The 24,293-nt window shown below is 34.0% G+C and overlaps 1 protein-coding gene across 1 annotated transcript in view; it reads right to left on the minus strand.

Annotated features, from left to right (window-relative positions):
* Positions 1-24,293, minus strand: part of FSIP2 (fibrous sheath interacting protein 2) — a 111,644-nt gene that overhangs the window by 23,540 nt on the left and 63,811 nt on the right. Inside the window, exons 14-16 of the mRNA XM_058432417.1 lie at positions 24,114-24,163; positions 12,856-21,796; positions 1,211-10,653 (exon numbers count right to left, since the gene is read on the minus strand). Of these exons, the coding sequence (XP_058288400.1) occupies positions 1,211-10,653; positions 12,856-21,796; positions 24,114-24,163 (18,434 nt within the window). The remainder of the gene's footprint in view (positions 1-1,210; positions 10,654-12,855; positions 21,797-24,113; positions 24,164-24,293) is intronic.

Consider the following 24,293-nt stretch of genomic DNA (forward strand, 5'->3'; position numbering starts at 1 on the left):
ACCAGCTCTTGCAAGAATTCACTATTGCAAAGACAGCACCAAGCCATGAAGGGTCTGTCCCCATGACCCAGACACCTTCCACAAGGATCCACCTCCAGCATTGGGGATTACAATTCAACATGAGATTTGGGCAGGGATAAATATCAAACTATATCAGGGTGTGAAAACTTAAAGCATTAATTAACATGTTTACTAGACTTGAGATTCAGTTTAGTGGGTTTCAGAAGAGTGCTGAAAAAATTTACTCTAAGCTTATGCTCCAGGAGGCATGGTTCTATAAAACTTTGCTAATTGTCCGGGCTACAGACTACATGCCTAAGCGTACTCAGCCCTCCCACAAATGCACGCCATCAGTTAAAGGGATTTTAATAAAAATCAAAATGTCTGATGGATCAGTGCAACCTATCTGTTGGCGAGACAAATCTTTTGTCCTCAGTAGTAGTTTCCTTGTAATAAGGACATTATTTTTGGCATTTTAAATTCCCAGTTAAAATATTTGGGAGCTGAGTATGGGGTTACAGGGGAGAGTTAGGTCTAGAGCAATAGGGAAGAGGCTCATAAATATAGCAGCAATACTGCAGCTGGGTTTAGAAAAAACAAGTGTGTAAGTGGAAAGAAAATGGGTATATCTTGAAAGGCCAAGCAAATGGGAAAGGCTAATATAATTGAAGTAAAATAGAACAAATGTAATCTAAGAGTTGGCAGTCTAATGTTTGCTGATGAATGTTACTAAAAGGAAATGAGTACTACTCTGGTGCTTTAAATTTGGAAGTTAAAACTACTTTAGACTGTTCCATATATCCTGATATTCTTTTAACTGGCCTGTTTGAACACCTTTAGATATCCATAATGAACTAAGGAACTACACAAGTTTGCTTCTTTTAAATATTTAAATGTCAATTATAACTTATGTCAGTCTGGTTTTACTGTAAAGGGTATGTGCTTACAATCTCATTCTGAAAAAAATTGTATTCAAAAGGATTGTCTTAGGAAACTAGCCTGAGACTTTTAGAGTGAGCCACAGAACTAACATGACAAATCCTAGTAAATAATAGGACTGTATGGATGAAGTGATGCAACTAACTCTCCTATTGGGCTGAGAAACAGCAACAACAATGATTGCATTTCCATATACTTATTTGAGGAAGGAAATCACGAAGAACCATGTCTCACTATTCACTCATTTTCATGCCATTGCTTTTGCACTTACCTCTAAGGGTTTTACATCCAGTCTTCCAGTCTTATCCAATGAAGTGCGTCTGTCTCTCTTTCTCTTTTCTAAATCAGGTGATCCTAAGGAGTAATTTCTCCCACTTATTGATGCTCTTCTCAGTTCTTCTATGCTACGTCCAGTTCTTTTCAAACACTCCTGCTTAAGTTTCTCAAGAGGTTGAGTTTTTATAGAAATAACTGCTAAGTGTTCTGAAATAATTTTTGGATCTATTTTGACTGTTTTTTTTCCAACATGTGGAACTACTTTAATTGGAGATTCCTCTTCAGATGAATTTTGATCTAACTTTTCTTGCTCTAATTCAGGAATCACATTAAAAGCATGTTCTTGGGCCTTTCGAACAATTCTATTAATGTCTAGCTCTCCAGACAGATCAGCATTTGAAATTGTTGAGCTAATTGTATGTAACGGAAAACTTGAAACTCCATCAATAATTAAACTAGCCACTTTTCTAGGAAAGGCTGTGTTTGTATCTTTTATATCATAATAAATTTCTTTGTTGGTTCCTGATTGTTGCAGTATGTTACTATAAACAGAATCAACAACCTGATAAATCCTTTCTGTATTTTCTGGATTTAAACAGTGCTCTTCAGGATCAGAAGCTATTAGACTAATGCTACTTCTGGAAATTTCAGCTGTTACCGATTTTGACAGTTGAGATGCGATTTTATTTAACTCAGGCTTTGATAAGTTTTTTTCATCTTTGCTTGAGAAACTTGGCAACCTTATTAATTTAGCCAAGAACAAGGCCAACACCTCTTCTAAAAGTTTGGCATCTAATGCCAGAACTTTTCTGGATGAAGACTTTTCCTTAGACTTAAGTTCATCAATAATTTTGATCACTTTTTGCATAATTTTGACAGCTTCCAGAACTAATTCTGAATTTGATACTTCTTCCTCTACTTGAGGTTGAAATTCCGAATTTGAAATTGCATTCACCATTAAAAAGCCTATTGTATCAGAAAGGACATTGCTTTTACCCATTAAATCTTTAAATACAGAAGTATAAGAGCCAGAGTGCTTTAAAACACTGGTATAAATAGAATTAACTATGTTTTCAATAGTTGCATTATCAGCTACAGGCACAGTAGGTGATTCCTTGGTGGGTGGTACAAGTTTAATCTTACTTTTGGAGATAAATTCTTGGACTGAATTTAGTACTTTTGAAGTTATTTTTTGCATATCAGTTTCTAGAGATTTTGTTCTTTCTTTATGCACTTCTGGAAATATAGATAAAAGCTTTGATAAAAATTTTACGGCAATTTCTTCTATTATGTTAAAAGACAGCTTATGAGCATGTGAAGGTTTAGGTAGGGGCACATCAGTAGTTTGGAAAACATCTTTAAGGATCTTTTCAACAATGTTTTCAACTTCCACACACTGATGTGGAGTTAGCTCTCCACAAAAATAGCTCTGCAACTGATTGCTAGCCATTTCTCGTAGAACTAAGTCAACTATGTTTTCTGAAAGGATTTTGCATCCACTGGTTACACAATTTTGTATAATCTCTTGTGATCCAAACTGTGGCAAGAGATTATTATAAACAGACTGAACCACTAATTGAATAATTTCATCATCATCAGATTGTAAGGTTTCTACATACCGTATAGTCATATATTTATCTTGGGAGATCTCTGTTGCAACTGCGTTTACTAACTTCATTTGAAGGAAATTCATCTGAAGTTCTGTGAACAAATTGTCCTCAGGTTCTTTTGTTTTTGTGCTGGATATTGTTGAGAAAATTTTGGATAAAAGAGCAGAAATCACATTCTCTAAAAATTTATGAGGTAATATTATTGTACATGGTGATGAAGTTTGACATTCTTTGCTGGCTGTTTGGGCCAACTTTTGGACTTTTTTAACAACATCCTTAGATTCCAGAGGCAAACATGCTGAAACTGAAACCTCATCACAAAATGTCAAGTTAACCTGATGCTGGAAAATTTCATTTATCACTGCACTAGTTAGTCTTCTTGCTAAATTTTCTCCATTACTGTTTATATTCTTACAAATAGAGTCTTGAGATCCATATTCATTTAAAATATTACAAACAGAAGAGTGAACAACTTTATTGACCAATGTTTTGTCAATTGATGGCATCTTATCTGAAGAAGGTTTTCTCATCATTTTATGCATAGGTGGCATTTTATCTGCAGATTTTATCTTAATGCTGGATGGTGCTTCATCTGTAGTTGGCTCTTTATACCTTGGAGGTACTTTAGGAACTGAACACACTTTACCCACAGGGAACTGATTTCCCTTATCTGGCCTGAAAACCTTAATTTGAGCATCTGAGAACTCCTTTAACAGTGAATTGATGAGTTTCATAGCAGTGTCATAGAGTTTAGCTTGATTTTGCTTATCACTAACATTTTGACATCTATCTTGTATTTGTGTTTCTGGTATAGAAGAAAAGATCAATTGTTTAACCATCTCAGTGATAACATCTTCTAAAAACTTAGCGGGAAAAATTCCAGGTTTACTTTCTCGTTGGTTTTGAGGATCATCTGGTTTACTGGGTTCACTTTTAATCTCCTCTCTTACTTTCTCTTTTTCTCTCTCTTCCTCTTCTTTTTCTTTGGCAGAGATATTTTTGTTAGTTGAGGAGTATAATTTTTTTGTTGAAACAGACTGTGCCGAATCCCTGCTAATCTCTTGAATTACATTTAATACATTATCCCCTGGGGGGCTTTGGTCATAATTGAGTTTTGAATAACATGCTGGTTCTGGAGAAGATAGTTCTAAAACATCTTCATAAATATTTTCAATGACATTTTGAACGTGTTCATAATCTGAGTGGTGTTCCTCATCCCTACCTGTTTGTGTTGGAGAGTCTCTTCTGCCCTCATTGCTTGATGTTTGAGTTCTTATTTCCAAAGTCTCTGTTGTAGTCCCTAGATTTCTCTTGGACTTCGAGGAGGATAACTGAAAGAGCTTGTCATCTTTTTTAAATGATCTTTCTCTTGCATTGTCAATCTTCTTTTTATGGCCTATTTCAGAATCTGATCCAAGTACTTCCTTCTCATATTCTGTATCATCAATTATTAATGAAAAATGTGGGTATATCTCATCATCTTTCCCTTTTTTATCTCTTGGAATTAAATTTCTTTTCTTCTCAATTTCATTATTATTAAATGTTTCACTAAAATTTGGCTCCTGAGTGTCTTTGCTTTTCACAGTGGTAGTTGAAGTAACTTTTGATACATTCTCACTATGTTTTTGAGTACAAATTCCCACTTTATTTTCATCCACTTCCTTTTTATTTGTCCCACCTGTAGCCAACCCTGATGTTAGGTTAATCATGCCGCTTTTCATAATTGCATTTATAGAGCTAAGTATTGGATTTTGGATGTCACCTTTTTTCATTGATGTGTCCTTGGTTTTAAAACTTTTCTTTCTATTCACTTTACCTCTGTTTATTTCCAAAGTGCTCATCATGTTTTTGCAGTCTGGGATGGAAGAAGTATCTTTATATGATTGATCTGGTAAAGAAAGTTGGTTCTCTTTTGTGCATCTGCTTATTTGTGTAAAGGTGTTTTGTGGTAGGTGTTGAACTCTTTGGGTGATATTATCTGGATTTAGAAATGAAAAGAAGGTGGAAGACCAGTCTCCTGAAAAAAGTGGTTGAATCTTGAATGCAGACATTGCCTTCTGGGTTAGAGCCGCAATCATCCCTATAGCAATGTTACTTTCATCACCTTTTTGAATATCATTAGATGTGCATTTTTCTATGAACTGATCATATACAAAATTGGATATTTTATCAACTGTCTCTTTATCAATTGGTGGAAAAGAAAACATTTTTTCAGCATTTGGTAAAACTTTAATTTCACTTTTCTTAAATTCCCTTATCAGAGAATTTGCAAGTTTTAGAGCCAAGCCCATAATATCTAGCTCTGCCATTTCATTTTTCTTGGAATCTTCAGTAATAATGGGTAGAGAACAAAATTTGTGAACAAGGTCAACGATTATATCTTCCAAAAATGTAGCTGAATAGAGAGAAGGCTGTGTCTTTTCTTTACCAGATTTAGCAAGTTCAGAGACATGGTCATAATCAGATAAGTCACTGAAAGATGATTCTTCACCATATAAAAATGGCTGTAAATGATGATACATGATTTCTTTCATAATAAAACCAGCTAATTTACTGAGGAATGAGAGTCCTTTTTTGTCTGCATCTTTTTGTACTTCAGCTTGGAATTCAGATGTTTTCAAAATATTATTACATATGGAATCAACCAAATTTTCAGTAGGTTCTAACTGCATACTTTCTGCATTATCCTCTGCCATGGAAAGTCGAATCTCATGTTCAGAAATTTCTTTTATAATTTCATCAGTCAATTTTGAAGCTGCATCCACAAATTCATCATCTGGTGGAAACTCTTTCTCTTTTAGTTCATTTTCAGTGTGAGTTGAAGGGAAGACATGCCCTAGAAGCCTGTAAATCATATCTTCTAAAAGAGAATGAGGCAACACAGTAATATATGATGGCAAGGCATGGCTATCCTTTGTGATTATGTTAAGCACATTTCTGATGATATTATCAGCTTGGGGGTATGAATAAGAAGAAGACTCTAATTCTCCTGAAACTAATGACTGCACTTGATAATCATATATTTCTTCCAATAGCAAATAATATATTTTCCTACCAAAACATATTGTGTCACTTTGTATAACCCTATGTATTTGAATCAGAGATTTATATTGATCTAATACTTTTCCATATACTGAGTTGACTATTTTTTGAACCATTTCTTTGTATCTTTCTGAGAAACACAAATTTTCATCAAAGTTATCTGCAACTAAAATCTCTGATGTGGTGAACTCCAGAACAATTGAATTTACCAATGTTGTAACAATCCTGGTAAGTTTCGGTTTCGCTCTATCTGGGTTTTCAGTAACCAACATGTTATGTGAAAATGCATAAAGAATTTTGCATAAGAGCTCAGAAATTACTTCCTCCAAAAATACAGATGAGTTCACAATAAAAGATAATTCTCTTTGTTTAGGATCTATTGCTTTCAATTTATAAGTTTGATCAACTTCCGCCAAACGGAGAGTTTTATCTTCAGATAAAAATGATTGAATATGATGGTTAAAGATTTCTTTTATTATAAAACTCGCTATTTTTGAAACAGGTATGTCACTTATGTTCTTTTTATCTTTTGTAACGGACTGGTATGTATTTGAATGAGAAAGATCAGCATAAATGGAATCAACCATAGACTGGATATATTTTCCTGAAATCATACTCTGTTTTTTATTCCCATATTTAATAATACATATTTCATGTTTTGAAATTATTGACATAATTTCATTTATCAGTTTTATCACTGTATTACTTAAGTCTGATTTTGTATTATCTGACTGCTCTGCACTGGTGTTCAATGGACTTATCTGAGATGTAAGCTGAGTAACTATTTTTTCCAAATGACTATGTGATAACATAGTGGTATACATTGTTGAAGCTTGTCTTCGGAATCTTGATTTACTTATATCATATTGAACTCTTTTTATTAAAACATTTGCACTGAGTTTGGAACGTGACTTAAAAGGCAGATTTGCTATAAGATCTGGATGAATTTGGAAATCAAAAATTTCAGCCAGGATGATATTAGTTATTCTTGCAGCCAATGTCTTTGTGTCATTTAGAAAATCTTTATTAGGCACGACTTCCATTTCATATTCTTGCAAAACTTTGCTGTACGCCATGTCAACAATTGTTTTGACTACATCCCTATCCACTGGAGGTAAACACAGTCTTTCCTCAGTATTATCTATTATGCTAACTTGGGCTTTTGAGAATTCTCCTGTAATCAAATGTATTAGTTCTTCAGCTTTCTCAAACAGTTCATCTTCTGAATCTCTTATAGATTTTGTTTGTACAATGCCTACTACCCTGTGGAATATTTTTCTTAAAACCCCAGAGATTACATCTTCCAAGAATGTTGAGGAGTAAACACTGGTATAAAATAACTGCCTTCTCTCATCATCAAAATATGTGTCTGATGAAGATAATGATTTTCCACTCACAAATGGCTGAAGATGTTTTTGACAGATATGTTTAATGATGAAACCTGCTATTCTATCAATAAGAACATCATTACTGCTTGTGATATTTTGCACAGCTGATTCTTGAGAACCAGAGGTTTGCACAACATTTTCAAATACTGAATCAACAAGGTGCTGAATATCATCTTCTGAATAAATAAATTTGGTTTCTTCTTCCTCTTTTGAAAATCGAATTTCATGTTGGGAAACTTTCATCCTAATATCACTAATTAGGTTTGAAGCAATGTCATTGAAATTCACTCTTGATATATCTTTTTGGGTTTCTCTGTTTAGAACCAGGCTAGATGTAGAAGAAAATAATTTACATAATAGTACTCTGATCATATCTTCTAAAAATGTGTATGGCAGCAAGGTGTTATATAGAAGTACACTCTGGCTTGGCTCAGTAGATTTACTGATGTTAATAAGAATGTCCTGCACAATATTCTCAGCCACTGAATTAGAATAGGTAGAAGCTGAAAAATCCCCAGAAAACAGTGGATGAAGAAGGTAATCTGAAATAGCTGCTACAATTAAATTGGTAATATTTTCCACAAAAATGCCACTGTCTTCAGACTCTTTATCAACAGCAAGGTCTAGCCCATGCTGCTTTAAAGCGTTTCTATAAACTGAGGTGACAAGTTCATCCACAATATCTGTATTGAAAGAAGAGAAAGACTGTTCTTTGTCATCATAGAGAATGTGAATTTTAGCTTTATTGAAATGCCTGTTTATGGAGTTTACTATTCTTTGGGTCATGTTTTTCAACTCAATTTCAGTGTTATGCTTTGGGCTGAAAATCTTTGACAAAAGTCTGGCAACAATCTCCCTTACAAATGAATCAGGGTGAATATCTAAGGGTGATTGCTTCTGAGGTCTGTGTGACTCTATCACTTCACTCAGAACCTGTTTAACAATAGTAGACACTGGATCCAGTGGAGTCCTTGGATGACATAAAACCGCTCCACTCAAAAATGGTTGAAGATGATTTTCGATAATCTCTTGGATGATAAAGCTGGCTATCTGGTCAACCATAACTGGGCTTCGGCTTACTATACTTTTTTGTATTGAAACAAGAGAGTCAGACATTTGCAAAATATTACAATAAACAGAATCAACCATCTTTTGGAGTTTTTTTCCAGTATATAGATATTGATTATCATATACAGTGAAGCAGATTTTATGTTTTGAAATGGCTGACATAACCTTATTTATTATACAAGTGGACATTTCATTAAAATCAGAACTCATTAAATATTTTTTTCCTAAAGAGGAACATGTAATGGGTGGATGAATTAGCTGAGATAAAAGCCTTCTTATGACATCTTCTAAAAATGAATGTGATAACATGGTACTATAGTCTGATGAAGACCTGGGTAGAGAAGTAAATTCTGTTAGGTTACTTTGAAGCTTTTGCAATATAATTTCAGGTTTGAGAAGGTAATATGAATGGGGTATGAGATGTTCCTTGAAGCAAGATGGCAGTTTGTAGTCTAAAATCTCTAACAATATGCCATTTGTTATTTGTTCTGCTATTGAGGCATTGTCGTATACCAGAGTATTACCACAGGCCACTTTTAATTCATACTGCTGTAAAACATCATAATAAACTGAGTCAACAATTTTGCTAACAGTTTCTGTATGAACTGGTGGAAAACACAGCCTTTCTTCAGCATTCCGTAGAACAGTGACTTGAGCATTATTAAATTCATTCACTACATTGTTGACAAATAATGTATTCATCTCATTGAGCCAGGACACAGTGATGTTTTTATTTTTGCCCCGCAATGACATAGAGAGATTAAAAAACAATTCTGAAATTACTCTTTCCAAAAATGTGGCTGAATAAACACCAGCATATATACCTTCCTGATGTAGCTTATTATGAATGGCTACCTTATCCATTTCCTTTGTTCTGTGTCTTTCAAGAGGTGACACAGAAGAGGATTTTACTGCACAATGCTTGTCAAATGGTGCTTGTATTTTGGAGCTAACCACATTGCGATTATTCAGGGATACTGTCAAAGAATTACTATCATAGCTCCTGAGTTCTAAAGAACTTTTACTTTGTCCTAATTCTATTAATTCTGACTTTCTTGCTTTTGTGAAACTAGACTGTATTTCACTTGTTCTATAGTTCAAATGCTCATTTGCAAAAGGTCGACTTTCCGGAGCTTGTTGTATACTGTGAGATAATTTGTCCGTCAATGATTTAACCAAGCTGTGGGAAATAATAGTAAGCACAGAGTCTGGTGTCAATAAGTCTTGATCAATTTCTGCCACATTCTCCAAAAGTTCTGACATGTAATCTACTTGAAGGCATTCACAGTCCATTCCTCCCTTACGATAATCAGATTTTCCATCTTCTACACTTTGAAGCATTTTTAAAAGTTGACATTCTTCTGCTGATGTTTCCTCTGAAACAGAACCTTTATCAAGAAAAGCAGTGCTTGTGCATTCTTCCAAAAGTATTCTGATAAGTTTCTCACATACAACATTGAGAAGAAAAACTGATTTTGAGGACAGCTGTAGGTTATTGCTAAGTATGCTATTAGGTTGTTCATTATTTGAGGAGTAGAAAAATGTTCTTTGTATTTTACCAGAATCTATACCCCTATCTAGGCATTCATCTGGTGAAAATAAATCTGAAACAATATTAAAAACTTTATTGACTACTTCTTTGGATTCACTTGTTTTTAGGTTACCAACCAGGCTGTTTAACTTACATGCAAGATAACTTAATTTATTTTTTTGAAAAAGTTGATCAATTTGTTGAGTAGAGAATTGCCAGTCTCTGGGGCTTGCCTGTCTATTGATTTTGTTGCAAACGGGTACACTATTATTTCTATGCATAGAAAATGATTTGTTTCTTTCACTGCTTTCAAAGTGATAATCTACTTCTATTTCTTTGGACAGTACATGAATCACTCCTACTAAGAGATCCTGAAAGAGGTCATCAAAGCCACCAGAAACTATTCCTGGACAGTAAATGTATTTTGTTGGTATGGAAACCAATTTCTGTGCAATGTCAGCCTGTATAATTTTATTATTAAGAAGAATTTTGATAATGATTTCAGAAATACATAAAGCAAGTTCTCCAATGGAAATTGACCTGCTCTCAAACACTTGAGAATGAATTGAAATAATCTTGCTAAATGTTGCTTCTTGAATTTCCCATGCTTTCTCTTTTTCTCTACCTTTTTTGGTGCCATCAGAAATGCTTGAAGTTAAATGGTAAAGTACTGACTCAGTGAGATGTTTACAACATTGATAAATTGAAGAATCATCGTATTTGTTTCTTAGGAGCTGTTTTGATTCATATTTTTTCCTTGACCATGTAGAAACAGTAGACATCTTTTCCTCACTAAAAACTTAAAAAAGAAAACATTGTAATTTTAGCATGGATTAAAGAAACTATAGAAAATTCAATATATTTGTAATTACTATTTACATATATATTCAATATATTTGTAATTATTTACATAATATATTTCACCCTTTGAGCAACTCACTAAAGAAAAATCTAAACAAAAAAAGAAATTAGATTTTCCTCAAACATTTATTTCTCACCTTGTAAAATCTTAATTTTAGCCAATAAATTCAGAATATAGCACCCCAAAATTCAGTCCTCTAAGTCAAATGCTGATGTCTGCCTTGGTTGGATGGTTATAAACTCTAAGAAGCTGGAAAGCTTGGGGCAGAGAAATAACTTCCAGGTTTAGCGATGCATCCTACCATGTCTCCAGTGATATCTAGAGGTGCCATATAATTATTTTAAAATATCTTTAGACAAAACATTTAATGTTATGCTATGTTTTACTTTTAGGACATTAAGGAGTTGTGTTGCAATATCAAGTTGACTAAAATAAAAGTATGGCAACTCCAGAAAAGCTAGTAATAGATTGCAATAGCAGTAGTACTTTAGCCCCTAGATTACAGTTTGTCACAAAGAAGGAAGGTTGGCCCAGCCAGGTGAAGAATTCTATATTTGTTTTGTCCAAAATTCTATTTGTTACAAATCATTACCTACTTGCAATGGCCAACTTCTGGGTGTGGCAGCTAAGAGCAACACAGTTTTTTTCCTCAGAACCTAATTATATATTATATATCTTCACCTGTTATCAGGCAAGACTCTATGCAGATAGAAGACTTTAAGCTGAGCTTTGACTGCTACACAGGTTTTGGCCATGTCAAGATAAAGGGAATGAAGAAAGGGTATTCCTAGTGGAAGAAGGAACATGAGCAAAGTCACTGGAAGATCTTGGAGATGTCTGAGAATAGGAATATAGAATTGATAGAGCCAAGTATCAATGTGATGAAATAATGGATCTTCTCTTGCTTGTTTTGCTTTTGTTTATTTTTCTAAAATCAATTAAGTCATGCCTGGAGTAAGTCTATTTAAGAGTCTATAGTTGTAGCTACATTACTGTCCATCTTGGAAGAATACTGGTTTTAAGGATGGAAAATAACCTCCTCGTGCAGGTGGGTAGGACTGCTAATATCTCCAATTAGAATGATGTGTGAGTGATGTATCTGGACTGGTGATGTAGCAAGTAATTGTTGGTAACTGAAACTACTGACCTAGATCTGGGGTATTATAGTAATATTAAACTGAATTTTATTAATTGTCAATAATCAACAGTTTTTGATATACAAAATGACTATTACATGTTGTTTCACCTAATATATACACATGAGCATACTTAGAAAGATAATGCAAATATAATCCCTGTAATGATACAGTTGGAGTATTATACCTAGAAGGAATTTAAGTCAGAATACTGGAATGCAAATAAAACAAGACATTTAATTCTACTGTTCTTTTAAACTTTGAATAATAATAACAAAGCCTTCAAGAATACAAAAATTAAATGGCTTTTAATCAGTTAACTGCACATCCCATGTGATTATAAAGAAGTTATGCATAAGAATTTTAAAAACCCTTCCAAATTTATGCCTCATGCTCAACCAAAATCTCCTGCTTTAAAATGGTCTCATTTTCTCTCATTTGTAGATAGAGAAAACTGAGCAACACATCCTTCAAATTCAAATCCTGAAAACATTTATTTATTTTTATTTTTTTGCATCATGACGAATTAAAAGGCAATTGAGGCTGAGCACGGTGGCTTATGCCAGTAATCCCAACACTTTGAGGGGCTGAGAAATAAGGATCACATGAGGATAGGAGTTTGAGACCAGCCTGTGCAACATAGCAAAACCCTGTCTCTACAAAAAGATTTTTAAAAATTAGAGTGCAGTGGCATGCCTGTGGTCCCAGCTATTTTGGGAGAAGGCTGAGATGGGAGGATGTCTTCAGTCCAGGAGTTCAAGGCTGCAGGAAGCAATGATCATGCCACTGTACTCTAGCCTCAGTGACAGAGACACTATTTCTAAATAAAATAAAATAATAAATTTAAAATAAAATTAAAATGCAACTCAGTAGTCATCTACCTCCAAGGGTATTTTCAGAAAAATAGTGAATATAGCTTTTTAGACAGATCTTTTAAACATGTCTTTTACTGGTTTTCTTCTTAAATCATGCAAATTTTTAGTGTATGTTCTCTCTTGCTTACCTGTAGTTTCAAAGTTCTTCAAATAGGTGACCACAGATGTGGTGACATGTCTTGCTATCAAATGAACTTCATTGGAACCCATTTCATGATCAGCAAAAGTAAAGGCTTCAACTTCCTTCACAGTCTCTATCGTTGGGTACTTTTTTTTCAATTTTTGCAATAAAGAAGAATCTTCCCTGCTGGCTTCAAGGTTTTTGTTTTCTTCCTCAGGTATATAGTTGATTTTTTTATCCTGTATTCTAAGCAAACTTTTTTCCTTATCCTTTTGCCCTCCAGATACTTCAGATAAAGAGCTTTGTTTTGATATGAAAAATGGTTTCATTATTTCCCTGTTCTCATTAGTGTGTGGTTGACTTGGAAAGCCACAGCTGGATAGCACAGTACTGACAATATTTTCTGCAGCTAAACATATTTTGAGTGGAGAAACGGTTGTCTGAATTTGGTTTGGTTCAACAACTGGTTTTAGGTTCTCATAATGAAACACTCTTAGATTTTCATCTTTTCCCATTTCTATGAATGACAAGACTTGTTTTAATGCTGCTTCTGTGGAGTCACTTGCTTTCCTAAGCAGCTTTTGTAAGATACTGCCTTCAGGGAGGTAGCTATTTCCTTTCATGGTCTGATCAAAACTACCAAAGTTAGATTCCCTTGGTCTGTGGTCTTGTACTTTGTTTCTAGTAGAACATGATGGCATAGTTTCTGAATTAGGCCTTTTCGTTGGCTCTGAGTTTTTAACTGTGTCTTCTACAGAGGATCTGACAGAGGTGGGTAAATTTGATGAAACCCTGTACTTTTCTTTCATATCTTCGTCTGAATAAAACACACACCCAGTTTTACTCACTTGTGAAGGATTAATCCTCAAACTACCTTCCTTTAACTTTGATGGGAACATTTTCATATTAGTTGCTAATTCAACCTGATTAACAGTGTAGGCATTTTCAGCTCCTTGGAACAAACTTTCCCTTGAAAGGTTTTGTATCAAAGACTCATTGAAATAAGTACACTGGTCCATTAGTGTGCCAATGATCTCACTTGCTACAATGTTCTCTTTTAATATGCTAATTGAAGATGGTTCCATTTGGCTTATTTCGTTGTCTAGCTTGTTCTTAATTACAGCAAGCATGTCACTGATGATATTAACAGCATATGTAAGTAATTGTGAATGGAATGAATGAACCCGTAGAAGGATATTCTGTATGTTTTCCTTGAAATTAATAGTATTTGACTCGGATTTATCAGAAAACATTTTCAGTGGTTGTAATTTTGGCAACATTTTTTTGTTTAACAGTTTCTGTTGGATAGAAGAAAGGTTTTCTATAAGCATTTTCACAATTTCAGAAAACTCATATGTGGAGATATGTTTAAACTGCAAGTCCACAAATGACTCTAACATGTTTAAAACCGTTTCTACAATCTCTTGAACAATTTGGTTGCTGGAGCCCAAAGAAATTTGGTCTTTTGTCTTTGTGTTATAGATTGGTAAACTGCTGAGGCTATGCTTGTTTGGAAAACCATCTTTACTTTTAGCAGTAATGTGTTCTTTACTATTTGATAGAGTTTCTTCACTATCTGGAGTGGGAATTTGGGACAGAAAGCATAGCTGTAGTTTTTCAAGTAGCATTTCAACAATTTCCCTTCCAAACATATTAATTTGTGCTTTGGTATCCTCAGCTCTAGTAGAAGCTCCTTTAAAATGATTATAAAACCTGCTTTCACAATTCTCAAGAGGTGGCAAACTTAAAAGTGAAAGAGAACATTCTAATTCTTTTGCTTTTATTGAAATTTCGGTCAAAACATTTTCAGCTATCATCAATAGCTTACATTTTTCATTTTCCTTGTCATTTGATTCTGTTTGCCACTTGTCAAACAGTTTTTTAAATATACCTTCTCTAGGAAAAATGTGCTCTAGCTGTGAAGAAACATTCTCCAAGTAAAAACATGCTTGTTGTTTAGGAAGGGATCTTGTGCCTATATTCCCATGTGAAAGTTTGAGATGTGAGGATCTGATCGGGTAAGCCAAATTGCAGTTATTGGTAACATATAATTCTTGCAAAACTGTATTAACTATTTTACCTGCTGCTACGATTTGATCAGATGGTAAAGCTTTGGTTTGCTTTACCTTTCCAAATTCCTTCACAATTGTTTCCAGGATGTTAATTATTATATCCTTGGCATATATTTTTAATTCTGAAGTGGGCAATTTTGTGTCCAGTAAATTTTTGTCATCTCCAGCTGACATGATGTGTGACAACCCAATGGCAGTCTTGGATCTGCTGTCTTTTGGGGTCTTCTCTCCAGGACCTAACTTGGTTTTGCTTTTGGACTTAGCAGCACTCAGTCCTAAGTGTGTTTTTTTTGTACATTTAGGCAAAGTGGTAATTTTTGATCTTGCTTTTAAATTTGCTTTAAAGCATGGCTTAGGGTTGTCCTTAGGGCTCACCTTTAAAGTGTGTGGCCTTAAAAGTTGCAACTTATCAGCACAATACTCAGGGGACAAACTCTTTTCTAGATGAAGTGAGACAAAATTTGTGATCTTATTGAGAACCATTTGAATTAAGTCTTTCTTCACTTGCAATGGTAAATATGGCAAAAGACTATTTTCCATCACAGAGATATTTTGACTGTCGACATAAGAATAAGCCTGTGGTATCACATATCTAGGGGAGTTACTTATTTTTCCTGCTTGTTTAGTTTCTCTAAAACTTAATGGTTTCATTAGTAAGGAATCATTGTGGTCAGATATTTCAACTTCTGTCCTACTTTTATTATTTTCATATAATGATGTCACAACTACCAAGTACATTTTCCCCAAAACACTTTCAACTATGTCATTTGCTACACTGTTAATATGTGATTGAGAACTGTTTTTCTGTGTTGTGTCTGATGTTTTAATTTTAGAATTAGATATAAAGTTGGCAGTTTCATTAAGTGGAGGCAAATGGCCTATGACTTCCATTACTCTTTGATACAACTTATTCAAAAGTTGTCCCACTGCAATGAGCAGTTCACCTTTTTCTTTGTTTTTTGATTCTCCGTTTCTCATAAATATTTCTTCCAAAACAATTATCTGCCTTTTGTTTTCCAATATCATTTGGTTTTGCTCTAATGGATACTTTGTAAATAGAGATTGTTTGGTACTTCTTTCCTTCTCTTTGTCACCCAACAATATTTCATTTGATAAAGCTAATTGTGAAAAGTTAAAATTCTCTTTTGAATTAAAACCAATTTCCTTTACAGATCTTTTATCATCTAACATCTTTAACATACTGTCAACAATTTCACTCACAATGATGTTTTCTTGGAACAAAATATTGTTTTGATATGGATATATCTTTTGAATTTCTAAGTCTAAGTCATTTTTAATAAGCTTCAAAATGGCACTGGCAATGATGTGAGCATATGTCTTAAGGCTAGCTTGCGACAGGTGAATTGTGGATCCAAGTTTTTCTCTGTGACCGACAAAAGTGAAATCTGTAAGCTCTTGGCTGAGAATGGTTTCAGTTGCTGATATTTTCAGGACATTTACATCTGATTCCACTTGGCTTGAATCATAAAAGATGCTTTCATTTGGTTTACAATTTTCCAATTCTGGGATAACAAATGACTTTTCTTTACTTTGGAAAGCAAGGGTAATTAATGAATCTATTCTTTCTGTGGCAAAAGATTCTAAACGATTAAAAATAGTTTTAGTAATGAAGTTAGCATTTTCCTCACACGAGTCCGTAGCAGATTTCTGAGTGTGTTCTTTCTCTACTACAGTTATCTGATTATCATCAGGATAAGCTGATTTCTGGTTTCCTGAATATGAAAAACACTCTGTTTTTCTTTCAGTTTTTGACCCCTTAAGAGGCTGTTGACAGTCTATTTTTGGAAACATATCACAAAATGTCAGGGGCAATCTTGCAGAAGTAGGATTCTTTGCATTTATGACAAGCATGACAGCAGAACTGAGATTATGAAGAACAATATTCACTATATCATTAGATATCAAAATGACATCTGATTTAGGAACTGAAAACTTAGGAATAATCTTATTTGCACCCTCCATGAACATTTCAGAATTTTCTTCTGAATGTTTATCAGCTATACTACATTTCAGAGTGGGTGTGGGAAATGAGAGATTATTCTGAAACAGGGTTTTTTCATAAATATCACATAGGATACCTTCAATGGTATCTTGTATTTGAAGTTGAAGTACTTTTTGATATTCGGTCTTATTGAGCAGCTTTTCAATAACACCTTTTTGCTGATCTAAATAGATCTCTTTGTCAGAACTGTTTTTGTCACATTTGCCTTTACATGATATAATGTCTAACAATGCATTAACAATTTGACTTGCAATACTTTCAGAAATCCCGATGTCATGAGTTAAAAAAGGATTTTCCCTTTCTTTATCTAATTCCTGTTTGATTACTTGTAAATTTTTCCTAGCCACTTGTAGTGCATAAGTATTTAATTTAGACAAAGACAGTTGACACAAGTTAGTCTTTCCTGACTTGGTATGATCTACTGAGCAACAGGAAAATTGCTCATCAGAATATGAATCTTTGGCTGATAATGCTTTGCTCAATGTACTGTGATCTTGCTGAATAGGTAAAGCCATTGGAACTGTAAAGTTGACTTGGGAACAAAAGAGAGATTTTACTTTGGAAGTAGCAAAAGTTTCTAAATATGTTAATATTGCCTGTACAATATCTTCAGCTAGATTTACCTTTGCCTCCTTGTCAGCAACGCTGAATCTAGACTGAAAAGTACATGGATTTTCACTCAACGCAGTGACAGAGGACTTTCCTTTATGTGTGTGTTCATGAAAAGAAACATTTGCTGAAAAAGTGATAGTTTTATACCTATTTTCCCTTACATTTCTTTCTGTCACGGCAGCTGAATAAAGTTGGTGAAATACAGTCCTGACAATATTATCTGTTACTATGGTTATATCTGCTTCAGACAGTAAAGGATCCATCATTTTATCCATAAATTGAACAGGTATTTGGGGAGTTGGCTCATCAACATTGTGAGCCATGCAATTAAAATTAGAATGGGAGAGAGAAAGGACATTTAATTGATTGATTAAAGTACTTTGAAAAATTTCATTCAAAATATTTCTTACAATGGGAGCAATTGGAGATATATGTGGTTCTTTGAGTTTTACTTCAATTTTGTTCAAGGTTTTTTCTAGAGCCCATTGTTTAAGAGAACGTGTTTTCATTTCTTCTCTTTGTGGTGATCTCTCATCAATAATTTTTTTCTCTGTATATGCATCATCTTCTAGAAATGAATCTGATTCAGCTCCTCCAGGAAGACTTCCGTATGTTGGCCTGTATCGATAAGTTTCAATGCCTCCCCCTTCAGATTCCATTTCATTAAACATATCGGAAGATACTGCATCTAAAATTAACTTGACTACATCCTTAAGAATTTCAGTCTCAGGTGGTGGGTTTTTTACACTTGTCTTCAAATCTGAGGAGGTCACATTTAATTCTGTTTGAATAACCTTCAAAATAGCACTTGATACCTTCTTTGCATGCGTATATAAAGCAGACAGAAATGATGCTTCATGTGTGTCTCTGGAAATATTGGTGCTTTCATATTGCCAGCCTATCTTATTGCTTTTCTTATTTCCATCATTAATAGCACTCAAAATTTCTAAATGTCCATTGGCAAACCCTTCCAGTTTAGCAAAAACCATATTAAGAATATCTGAAGCTGCAGCTTTCAGTTTATTTGGATGCATTTCTTTTGTGCTTGGTGTTTTGGAAGACACAGGAGCAACAGGTTTTGCCTTGCTTTTAGTCTCTTCTTTATTGTTCTCCTGAACCCTTCTGGAAACTATGCTGGAGATTATTTTGGTGGATTTGGCCATTTTCTCAATAATTGAAGTAAACGATGGGTTGTCAATGTCAAGAGACTCTGAGATAGCTTTTAATCCACAACTTGCAAAACTGGTATCCATGTCAACACCACATAATTTTGCAAGGATATAATCCAAAATTGCTTTAGAAATTAACTGAATATTAGACTGCAATGCAGCAGCCATTTTCTGATTCTTATTGGTCATCTCTCTGCTTTGTTGACTACAAGATAGCTGAGAATGAAGATGGGTCCCCAGGAGCTTGCTTAACATTTCATGTAGTGTTTCCCCAATTCTTTCTAACACTTGCAATTTTGCATTCTCTTTAATATGGTTTCCATCATTGACACTGTGGAGAGTACAAGGAGTAGCCAAATGTTTGTGAAAAGATTTTTTATCCTGCCTATTTGGCAAAATGCTTTGTACATCAATACTGTCAGTTGCAGACTTTGGCTTATGAGAAGAGAGTGAAATGCTTCTTTGATGTGCATTTTCACTTGATAACATATCATAAATACAGGTTAATAATGGACTCGCCAAAATGTCATCATCAATACTCGTGACAAGAGATTCTAATTTTTTATCAGTATTAGCAAAAAATCCTTTATCTGTAAGGGATTTGGTATGGTCAATCTCCCTAAGATTTAGGTTTTCCTTGTGAAGTTCCAGTTCATTCTGGATAGCACATAAAACAATGTTTACTATTTTAGCTGTGTACTTACTAAGTTGAGATTGTAATGAAGATTTGAAGCCCATATGCAATTTTGGACAAATAAATGACTTCAGTCTTTTAAAAATTGTACGAATGATCTCATCATTAATGTCATTTACAGGTTTAGGTTCACTTTTTTCAGATTTTAACCAGGAGGACTTTTCAGGATCAACATCAAATAAAGATAAATATTTCATTTTCTTTTCACTGTGAAACCATGTTTTTAATGGGTATTTATTTGGTGCTTCTTTGACTATGTGTTCAGTGTCAGAATTATGTAAGGAAGTCTGATGAACTGATGATGAAATGGAACTTTTAGTGGTATTGGAAATGTAGTTTGATGCCTTATGAAGTATGTTTAACACAGAATCTGTTATTTCTTGAGCCACTGTACTGATTTCTGAAACAGAAAACATCTGGTCTATCCATTCTTGATGTGACAGTCCTTGAGGCTTTTCTGAAACAAGAACTGAAGCTTCATTGCCAGTTTTGCTGTCTAAGTGACCAAAAGGAACAGAAGATATGTCCTTGAGCATTTCCTTTAAAATACTTGTGATTATGTTTTCTGAAGCCTTTTCTATTTGATGCGTTTGATCTTGGCTGAAAGTTGAAATGTCTTTATTCGAACAAAGTTTTTTCTTTAAAATGTCTTCATGATTAGTAGATGGTGGCTCAGTCTTTAATTCCCAATCATGAAATGCAGCTTTGCTTCTAGAACCAGGCTTTGTAGGTGGTTTGATATTTCTTTTGCATTCGAAACAAGTGTTTCCCTTTGTAAACCAATGATTAGGAATCTGTTCTTGTGATTTTACTTTTTCATCTTTGAAAGTTGAATCAAGCACATTTTTTACAATATTGTCTATTTCCTCATTGTCATCATCAGAATAACAAACCATGCCTGGAACATTTATAGGTGGAAATGGTCTTGCAGACCTAGGACTATTTGATAATCTAGTGCCAGTGAGTCTGTACTTTTCTTTGGTGTCAGAAGGACTACTTATTCTAGGTTGCCTACTTTTTTGAAAACTTTCATTTATTGGTTCCTGATGGAGCTGAACAAGGATGTCATCAAGTAGCTGAAGGAGTACTACTGTTTCTTCAGATGCAATAATTCTCTCATTATTTAGTTCAGTTTGTATATAACCTAGTATAGCACTGACTGCTTCCTCTATATAAGCAACCAAAGAAGACTGGGAAAAAATATTTGATATTAAATTTTGTACTTCTTCATTGACAATTAAACTAGCTTCATCAGATTCAAGATTAGATTTATTTTTGCCAGCTCTTTGAAGGAACATACATATTGGGTCTGTCTTATGTTGCTGGCAGGAAAGCTTAGTTGTGTCTTTAGGATGAAGAAATTCATTTTGCTTAAAAGAAACAAGAGTCATTAGCTTTTCTAAAATGGCATGCACCATGTCCTCTGCAATATCACACATTGGGTCCAAAGTATGAGGCATTGAATTTTTCAAAGGTTTTCCATTAGATGATGTGAGAAGTTCATCACTGGCTGCTAAACTTGGTTTAATGTCGACTGACAAATCTTGTGAGAACATCTCAACACATTTTTTCTCAACCACAGACTCTAACTTCTCAAGCATATTTTCCACAATCTCAGAAGCAACTGAGGAAATATGAACATTGGAAAGCAAGATTTCTTTTTCACATTCACATTGTTCAACAAAAACTTCAGCAGTAACAGAAGACAGAGAGGGAATGGCCTGGGTTAAATCAGACATAATTTCTCGCAAAATGCTTTCTAGAATCACTTCAGTTTCCTCTTTCAAGTAACATTTAAAGTTAACAAAAACATTTTTTAAATTCTTCATTTCATCCATGGCTTTTGCTGTTTTATCACAATGCAATGAACTCCCTAAGCTATCTGTTTCAGTGGTAGCATCCTTAGATTTTTTTGTGCCTGTTTCAAATGATGCTAAAAGGTGACTATCTGATTTACAACTTCTGAGCTTAGGGTGTGAATATAGCAAGTTCGTTTCATTATATTTAAGTTTAGAGGTTATAGATTGTCCTTTTATGTGACATGTTTTCCCCACAGCTGTTTTTTCCACATGTGCAGGAGGAGGTTTTATAGGTATGGTTGGTCTCCTTACTGACATGTCAACTACAAATGCACAGGGTTCTGCCTGAAATGTTTTAGTTGTTGCAGATGTGTAGCTTCTATATGTAAAGTCTTCACTGCATGTGCTACAGAAACTTGAACTATCTGAAGAGAGGATGGAGTCATCAGATACTGGGTATGTATTATTCTGCAATCTTTCTTCATACTTTGTGATGGCTGGGTACAATATACTGGTCACTGCAGCCACAACCCAGGTCATTATATTCTGAATTATAATATTCAGTTCTTCAGAAGTTACCTGGAAAGGAGGTAAGCAGAGATGAAAATAAAGTCGTGTAACAACTTACTCTATGTTTTGGAGACAGAAAGTAACATTTAATTTTTATATCAATGTATTGGTGGAATACCATTATGGTTTATGAAAGAAAATAGTAAAGAAATATCAGTTTAGAAATTTAGAATTTAAGATGAATTTCTAGTCTATTCTGCACTACAGTGAAGTATTTTTTGTGTAAGATTTATTTTATTCACAGTCTCTCAGAAGTTTCTTTTTCCCCTGACATTTATTATCAGTATAAATGATATTTTTTTTGTTAAAAATATCACTAAATTGCTGTCTAGGCACACAACATGCAAATATTTTGGAAAGAAAATATGTGATGTTTATGATCCAGCTAATTTTTAAAGATACATTAAATATTTGTAACAAAACATTTCTCAAAACAGATCCAGTCAAAATATTTGGATGCTTTCAGAAACATCTGCCTAGCTGAGATTTGGGGAAGGAACATAAAGCATTTTCTCTCCCAGTCCCTGCTGAAAGGGTGAGCCTGTGGTCTATATATATAGGAATGACTGAAGTTAATTGTTAAGAATTATTTGATAGGTAAAAATAAAAGCTAATGCTTTACATAGATTGACGGGCTTTGTATCCAATAAAAGAGGTAATACAAATAAATAAAAATAAAATAAAATAATACAAATAAATACAAATTGTCCTGGATAGGAAAGCTGAGAACACATACTAAAGTAAGGTAACAAATTAATTTAGATAGAAAATAAAAGCCAAGCTAGATTTGGGAATCAAAGAGTAGGGAGGGCTGAGCAAGGTTAAGAAAGTTAGACTATTAATTTGTTTGAGCTGGAGCCAAGAACCAGATTTGAATAACCATTTCCTTAGTGACCAATGTTGCTGTCATAGATTTGAACTGGACCACAGATAGAAATAAATGCATCTGTAGAATTCTATAAACCTCTACTTAGTAACTGCAAATATATTTTGTGCTTACAAAACTCATCTTACATATAATAAAGTAGTACTCTATTTTTAAATTGTTAAAATTCTTAAAACATACAGCTTGTAAACACAAGTAATTGGCAGAAAAGCTTAGAAGGCTGATATGTAGGTCTCAGGGTAAATATGATTCCTGTAACTAGGCTGCTCACACCCAAAATATTGCCTAAATTAGTCTGAAATTATCCATATTTCAGAGAAACATTCGAAGAAAAGTTAACATATATGTAGCACACTCTCTTCTGACTCACTTGAATGCATTTGAGGAGCACCCCAGGAAAGGCCATTTTATTCAGCTGTAATCCCCAAATACACAAACATATTTTTAACTTATTGTATAAGAAATGGGTTAGTGGCATTAAACACATATTTTGAGATGACAGTCTGCTGTAAAATACATGTCTTAAATAAATACACTCTAAATCAAATATTTAAGAATCATACCTAAATGTTTATAGAGAAGATAATTATTCTAAATTAACTACAACACATATAAATTATAAACTAGGACATTCAATATATGTCATTTTTCTTATTTCTGGAGATGATAAACAATAACCTACATTATTACTCTTAGGTTAGTTGTGGCAAAGAGATTCCAACCTCAATATATAAAAGAGGGATACATTTCTAACTTTTTCTTTGTAGTGAAATATGATAGAATCCGTTTTTAATTGCTTCCTATTATAACATTAAACTGAAAAAAATTCCCTTGGGTCAAAGCTTTTGTATTTGCTGCATATTCTATGAATTGAGCAAGTTTCCATGTTAAATAGTGTGTCAGAGTATGTGTTGCTTCTCAAATACTTTCTCTTTCCTGACTGTTCGGTCTAGATCCAGAGTTAGGCCTCATAAAAATACACGATCTTATCTTTGCCTATTCCAAGTCTCAGCTCATAGGTGACCAGGTCCCTTTTCACAAAACTGCTGAAGACAGATCTAAGCATCTCAACTCACCTACTACTGAGTTCACCAGCAAGATGTGAAAGGCCTTATTGATTAATGGCTTCCCATGATATAATAGGCTTGTGGTACTTGATTGTCTTCCTATGATGGTTAGGTCCGTTAATATCTCACCATTCTATACCCATGAGACCTCATCTTGAAGGGTCAGTATTATCATTTGATAACAATTTTGCACCACAGAAAAGTATAAGAATTAACTGAAAGTAAACTTCAAAGAAGAAAAAGCGGCAAAAAGGAAGCCTGACAAACATCAATGGATGATTCCTATTACTTAGTTAACAAAATGTTTTCTATTATGATGCATCAGAAAGTATGACTAATATGTTGCTTTATCGGTGGATTTTATGATACATACTTTTTCTTGCAAGCAATTTTGCAGCAAGTTCTGTTGCCTGTAAAGAAAGGTTGATCATTTAGTTATTACATAGAGTCAAAAATCAAAGTAACTTATAGATTCAATGCCATCCCCATCAAGCTACCAATGACTTTCTTCACAGAATTGGAAAAAACTACTTTAAAGTTCATATGGAACCAA

Source organism: Hylobates moloch, unplaced genomic scaffold, assembly GCF_009828535.3.
Source record: "Hylobates moloch isolate HMO894 unplaced genomic scaffold, HMol_V3 SCAFFOLD_1, whole genome shotgun sequence".
Lineage (NCBI taxonomy): Eukaryota > Metazoa > Chordata > Mammalia > Primates > Hylobatidae > Hylobates > Hylobates moloch.